The sequence below is a fragment of the Aethalodelphis obliquidens genome, unplaced genomic scaffold, assembly GCF_003676395.1.
Source record: "Aethalodelphis obliquidens isolate GAN/ISIS:26980383/991018 unplaced genomic scaffold, ASM367639v1 scaffold10, whole genome shotgun sequence".
NCBI classification, from domain to species: Eukaryota; Metazoa; Chordata; class Mammalia; order Artiodactyla; family Delphinidae; genus Aethalodelphis; species Aethalodelphis obliquidens.
This window is the reverse complement of record NW_020837954.1, coordinates 34,312,342-34,318,948: the sequence shown is the minus strand read 5'-3', so window position 1 is coordinate 34,318,948 and position 6,607 is coordinate 34,312,342. Positions and strand designations below refer to the sequence as shown.

The 6,607-nt window shown below is 51.4% G+C and overlaps 1 protein-coding gene across 1 annotated transcript; it reads left to right on the top strand.

The window, feature by feature from the left end:
* The first annotated feature begins 1,152 nt into the window (after nucleotides 1-1,152).
* SIX1 (SIX homeobox 1) lies at nucleotides 1,153-5,974 on the top strand. The gene is made up of 2 exons (XM_027111415.1): nucleotides 1,153-2,003; nucleotides 4,078-5,974. The coding sequence occupies exons 1-2, from the start codon at nucleotides 1,444-1,446 to the stop codon at nucleotides 4,370-4,372; spliced, it is 855 nt and encodes a 284-aa protein (XP_026967216.1). The 5' UTR covers nucleotides 1,153-1,443; the 3' UTR covers nucleotides 4,373-5,974.
* The last annotated feature ends 633 nt before the right edge of the window (nucleotides 5,975-6,607 follow it).

Genomic DNA, 6,607 nt, shown 5'->3' with positions numbered 1-6,607 from the left:
GACATCTCTCATTCCCTGGCAGTAAAATAGGCCAGCATTGCAATCTACACACACACACACACACACACACACACACACACACACACACACACACACACCCCTCTTTATTTAATCTTCTTGGAGCCGCTGTCGTTCTCGCTTTGAGGGCAGTGTCCCTCTCAGAACAGGGCAAGGATTATGTTACAACCAGAGGGCTATTGGAGCCGGACACAGTTTTATTTAATTTACACCCCATCCAGCGCCTTTCGCGCGAGGTTCCCAAAGCATTTTTGCTAATAGCAAGTAAATCTTCTCGGCATTCCTCGGTAGCAAAGGTGGCCTTGGAAAATGCAACCGCGCTAATGGGGAAACTGAGTCCAGAAGCCTGCCCACTTAAACCATAGAACATTAAGATACCAAATCATAAATGAACCTTCGGCATCTCTATCTGCTCAGCAACTATGCTCTACACAACTCTTTGCGTGGTCCTAAATAGTCGCGGCCTTTTGAGAATGAGGGAAGCGCTATACAGCCGGGAGTATCTGTGACTTTTGGAGGGAGGTGGGGGCAGGAGGGAAGAGAGGAGGAAATTAGGCTTGGCTCCTGGAGCTGAAGCCAGCCGGGAGAGAAGCCATTCTTCCAGCGGTTGCAGCCCGGAGCACTGGTCTGCTCTTGTATTATTTATCGCGTTCCATAAGCTATTCATCAATCCATTACTTATTCATTCCAACATTAAGGTAATTAAATATGAGCTCACCGGGAAAGGGCAAGTCTGCAAGGGACAGAGACAGGGTATGGAGGGAGAGGAGGCGAATCAGAAGGTCTGGAGTCATTGATTTGTGCAGAGATGTGCGCGGCTGCCCTTAGGTGACACTGCAGAGGGGGCTCACTTTTCAAGGTCCTGACGCGCTCACCCACTCCCACCACCCCCGTCCCCGGGAAGCACCGCTCCCTCCCCTCCCCCCCCCCCCTCGCTTCCCACCGCTCGCGGTCCCCCTCCTCCCACCACTCCCTATCCCTCGTTGCACAGCCTCGCCCTCCCCGCGCGGGGCGGCGCGGCCTCGCAGCCCGGCCTGGCGGCGCGCGGGCTGGCCAGTCCCGGATAGGCGCCGCCCGCAGCCAATCAGCGCGCCGGGGACGCTGCGCGCTTTAAGGCAGCTGCGGGGAGAACAGAAACCAAGTTCCCCGGCAACAAGCAGCATCCACCCGGCGGGAGGCCGGAGCCAGCGAGGCCCGAAAAGCTGCGGAGTGAGCCGGACGCTCCTTGTCCAGCGCGAGTCCTACTCCTCCTCCACTAACTCGGCCGCCCGTCCCCAAGTCTCGACTCGCTTTTTAGCCTTCGCAAAGCCTAGGGAGGGAGTTAGGAGCAGCCGCGCCCCCCTCTCTGCGGCTGCCTCCTCCTGCTTTTTCGGCTTTGCTCCCTGCCGCGTGCGCCAGGGCAGTGCGCCCCGGCAGGCCCCAGCCATGTCGATGCTGCCATCGTTCGGCTTCACGCAGGAGCAAGTGGCGTGCGTATGCGAGGTTTTGCAGCAAGGCGGGAACCTGGAGCGCCTGGGCAGGTTCCTGTGGTCGCTGCCCGCCTGCGACCACCTGCACAAGAACGAAAGCGTGCTCAAGGCCAAGGCCGTGGTCGCCTTCCACCGCGGCAACTTCCGCGAGCTCTACAAGATCCTGGAGAGCCACCAGTTCTCGCCTCACAACCACCCCAAGCTGCAACAACTGTGGCTGAAGGCGCACTACGTGGAGGCCGAGAAGTTGCGCGGCCGGCCCTTGGGCGCGGTGGGCAAATATCGGGTGCGCCGAAAATTCCCGTTGCCGCGCACCATCTGGGACGGCGAAGAGACCAGCTACTGCTTCAAGGAGAAGTCGCGGGGCGTGCTGCGGGAGTGGTACGCGCATAACCCCTACCCCTCGCCGCGTGAGAAGCGGGAGCTGGCCGAGGCCACCGGCCTCACCACCACCCAAGTCAGCAACTGGTTTAAGAACCGGAGGCAAAGAGACCGGGCCGCCGAGGCCAAGGAAAGGTACGCGGAGTGATTCCCGCTGATCGGGCGACCCCGGGAAGCCTTCCTGTCCCCGCCGCCCCTTCCCGCCCCCGCAGGCACCAGCCACCGTGTCCACCCAGCCGGCCGGAGCCCTCCGCCGGGCGGCGCCCAGGCTTCCGCGGCACTGCGGCGAAAGTTCGTGAACTCTGAGATCGCTTGCTGGGGGGGGGGGGGGGGGGGGGGCTCATCTGATTTGAGCGTCCGCGCGTGGGTTTCCTTGGATGTGTGTTGGAAAATGTTGGCGCTAGGTTTGTTTTTCATGCCTCCTTGTCTGGCTGGGGCGAGGAGTGGCGGGTGGAGAGTGAGTTTCTAGATCAGCTTAGAAGGGCAGTGTTGATTGGTATCGCGAGGAGAGGGGTTCGGTGGGGCCTGAGGGTCTCGAACCTCTCTCCTCTTGCTCCCGGTGAGGGTGGAGCTGGCCTGAAACTTCTTCTCAGCCACCACTCCCGCCCCGTCCTTCAATCGCTCTGTCCTGGTAGTCTTCTGGGTAAGAGGTCGCTTAATTCCGCACTAGCTGTACAAAGGGAGGAGTCTTTCAAAAGAAATCCACAGAAAAGAGAGCTTTGGGAGAGTTGGCGCTGCATTTACTCCCTGGCGCCCCGAGCCCAGAAAAGATTGCTCCTCGTCGGCTCCCTCGAGCCTGGCTGGGAGCCGAGGCTGGTCAGTCTCGCTGTCCGCGCCGCCCCCCCGCCCCCCTCCCCGGGTGAGGAAGGGGTTTCCAATCGCAGACTTCTCTCGCCCCAGAGCTCAGAAGGCAATATTTTTGTAACCTGTCTGTGCCCCCGCCCTCCTCACGCCAACACACCCGGCCACCTGGCCCGGCTCCACTCGTTTGCTGTAGAGTTTCCGACCGAGATTCGGAAGAGCGTGTAGGAGGCGGCGGCGGCGGCTGCGGCTGCGGCGGTGGGGAGAGCGCTTCGGGGAGCCGGGCAGTTTGGGGGAAACCTAAGCTCCCGAGTCGGCTAGGTTTCTTTTGTTCGCTTCGGAGCCTGGGGGCCGAAGATGTCGCCGCCTTGTTCCCCTCTGGGTGGAAAAGCAGAGTCTGGATAGCTGAAATGGGCTCTCTGGGAGAGACTGCGAAAGATGGGGAGAGAGTTGGGGAGACAGGCGGGCCCCGCGGTGGGGAGGACGGCCGAGCCCTCTGAAGGCAGAAGCGCCAAGGGCTACAAGACCCTGCAGTTCACCAGCACCGAGCGCCCAGACTGAGACCCCGGTTCTTCGCACAGGCTCCGGCTGTACGGGGTCGCGAAGTTCCCCTGTGGGGAATGGGTGCGCTGGTGTGGATGCCCGCAGGGAGTCTAAGAGAGGGCCGTGAGGGACTGCGGGCTGAGCGAGTAACACGGAGACAGGAACAGTACAGTTCCAGGTAGACGTTAGTTTCAAAAAGGCCGTCCTTTAAGCCAGGCCCGAGGGCCCACTCCCTGATGAAATCGGAGAGACTGGCTGCGCTCCCTGTGTTTACTCAGGTCACTGGGCCGCTCTGGACACCACTTCCCATGACCTGTCCTGTGTCTCTGAGACCACAACCTCCGGGCAGGGGCAGGGAAACTCGACGGTTAATCGTTTCCTCAGATGGGAACAGGACAATTGACTTGATTCACCACCAAACATCTGTTCATTGGGTGCTGTTCGTCCCCCGATCATTTTCTTCATCACCAACAATCATTTGTTGGAAGATTTTCAAATTTCATTACTTCTAAATGTGGTACTTGTTGATAGGTATTTAAAAATAACTGCTTGAACAAAAATTTAAGAATAATTTTTATGTTTCAAATAAGCCCTGCTGATCTGGCTTTCTAAAATCTGGAAGAGGAAGGGACCTGGCTCCCCAGGAGCTCTGTCCGTAGCTCCCCATTTCTCAAGTCTCTTCTGCCTCTTCATTTCCCCTAGGACCCTTGGGGATGGGTGAGAGGGCAGAGCTTCTCCATTTGGGTCAATGACTGATTGCACAATGGCCCTTTCCTCCTTCCAGCTCCCCTCCCTCCATCTCACACTTTTTTTTAACTTACTTTTTTTTTTTTTTAACCATATGGTGTTGTCCTCTATTTCTTAGGGAGAACACTGAAAACAATAACTCCTCCTCCAACAAGCAGAATCAACTCTCTCCTCTGGAAGGGGGCAAGCCGCTCATGTCCAGCTCAGAAGAAGAATTCTCACCTCCCCAAAGTCCAGACCAGAACTCGGTCCTTCTGCTGCAGGGCAATATGAGCCACGCCAGGAGCTCAAACTATTCTCTCCCAGGTTTAACCGCCTCTCAGCCCACCCACGGCCTGCAAGCCCACCAGCATCAGCTCCAGGACTCTCTGCTGGGCCCCCTCACCTCCAGTCTGGTGGACTTGGGGTCCTAAGGGGGAGGGATTGGGGCCTCGAAGCAGCGACTAGGGACACTTGTAAATAGAAATCAGGAACATTTTTGCAGCTTGTTTCTGGGGTTCTTTGCGCATAAAGGAATGGTGGACTTTCACAAATATCTTTTTTAAAATTCAAACCCAACAGCGATCTCAAGCTCAGTGCCCTCTTCTCTCCAACTCTTTCCACTTTTGCATTATTTCCCCTCCCAGTGTGGAGATCAGGGAAAAGAAAAAAAAAAACAACCCAAACAAACAAAAATATCCAGTCACCCAGTCTTGGTTCTGGGCAACCCGTGTCCCAGCTTCAGTAGCCTTTCTTTTTTCTTTTTCTTTTTTTTTTCAATGAATGGGAATTACAAAATCAACTGGATTTTAATTACTTCATTTTAATTTATTTATGGAAAAATGTTTTGAGAAGAGGAAAAGGAAATGAAAACGAGAGAGAGACAGAGAGAGAGGAGAGCAAAATAGTGAAAAGATCCTCCAGCCTGGGAGGAACTGGTTGCATTCTTAAGGTGAATAGGAAAAATACGATCTTATAACTTTTTTTGATGGGGAAAATTAAGTTTACATTTTCATATTTAGTGTTAAACAATTTTATGTAGATTAAAATGAAAGAACAGTATTAGGGGAAAAAACAAGTGCCTAAATGTCTTAATGCTCTCTATGTGAGGCAGTTAGAAATAGAAGTGACCATTAGTAATACAAATACTTCTGTCAAATTTAGTGGTGGTTTTTGGTTGTTGTTTGTTTTCTTGGGGTTTTTTTATGGCAAACTTTAAAAATGTACCAGTGTGAAAAAACACTTTCCTGAATGCCATTACTTCTCATGCCCTTGAAGCTTTCTTATCTGTAGCCTCCTGTTAAGGGTTTCTCCTGTTCCTAGTTTCTAGCTTGCAAAAATAGGTAACAAATCTAGCAACCTGGTATTTGTTACTAAAACAGCATGTGTTTTCAGGTTTCTTTTCTATTGTACCTAAACCAGTCTAAATTAAAACTTAGTAGAACACCAGGAGTACTGATTCTGTTTCTGAAAGGTGAGTTGTGTATTGCTGTCATTGGGCCCCCCCCCCCATTTTTTTTAAACGAATAGTTTTCTTGCTTTCTTACTTAATGGTGGTTATGAATTGCAGGGTACTTTGAAGGCCATCCCCTGAACCAAGAGTGGTGACTGAGTTAATTATATGACAGAAAAAGAGTGAATTTAGCTTTGGGGTATTTATTTATTTTTTTATTATTTAGAGATGCAGTTTTGTTTACCACTAGCTCTTCTCCACATCATTCGTATGTTAGCTCTTTTGTATTATTAACAAATTTATGACAAGACTGTGAAAGTAAAATAATTTATCTGCTTGGGGGGAAAAAAAAGGGAACTTGTACAAGGATAGCAACATTGTGAATTACTCTGTGCAAATAGAAAGCAGACCAACAGGACAGGAGTTCTTTGCGGTGCTGCCTGATAGTGTCCAGAAAAATCCCAGTAATCATGTAGGCTCCAAATTATTTTTGCCTGGGGCAAAAATGATGTATCTTTGTATTTAGCTTTTAAAATTAGTGAAACAAATGGCATTATTTATTAAAATTCTACTCAGGATAACAGGATTGGCTTGCTTGTGCTTTGTAAAATATTACTCCCCAGAGGAAGTCTGTTTTCTGACATGACAGTTTCATAATTTTGATTTTTCTCCATCTGTGTCACCATTAATATATTCATTTCTTTCTTACTCTTTCCTATCTTTCCTGTCCTGATCTAGAAGTGGGGGTGGGAGATGGGGAGATTAAGGCCTTCTTATTATGAGTTTTTTTTTTTTTTAAATGCTAAATGGCTGTGACTGAGTTCCAGGGAGAAAGGGTCACTGTACTTAACTGTAGTCACTTTTACTTATAAAGTCATTTTTCCCCTCAGTGATGGACAGATGTTCACACAGCCGCTCAGAGACCATCCTTTGGATTGGGAGCTCAGGGTCCCAATCTCCCTTGTTAGTGTTTTGGATCATTAAGTTGGTGTTTATTTAAGTCACTAGGGTGTTTATTCTCCACGTCTTGGGCCACGGAGAAATGCCACCCTCTGCAGGAGGGGCTCTCACAGGGGATCTCCTCGCATTCTTCACATTCACTCCCCAAAACAAACACCCTGCACAAAGATAGCTTTCAATGACCCTGACAGGCTTCAAAGGACACCGCGGAAATCTCCCTGAAAAATAGGAAGGGCCAATTACTTTAATTTCTTAC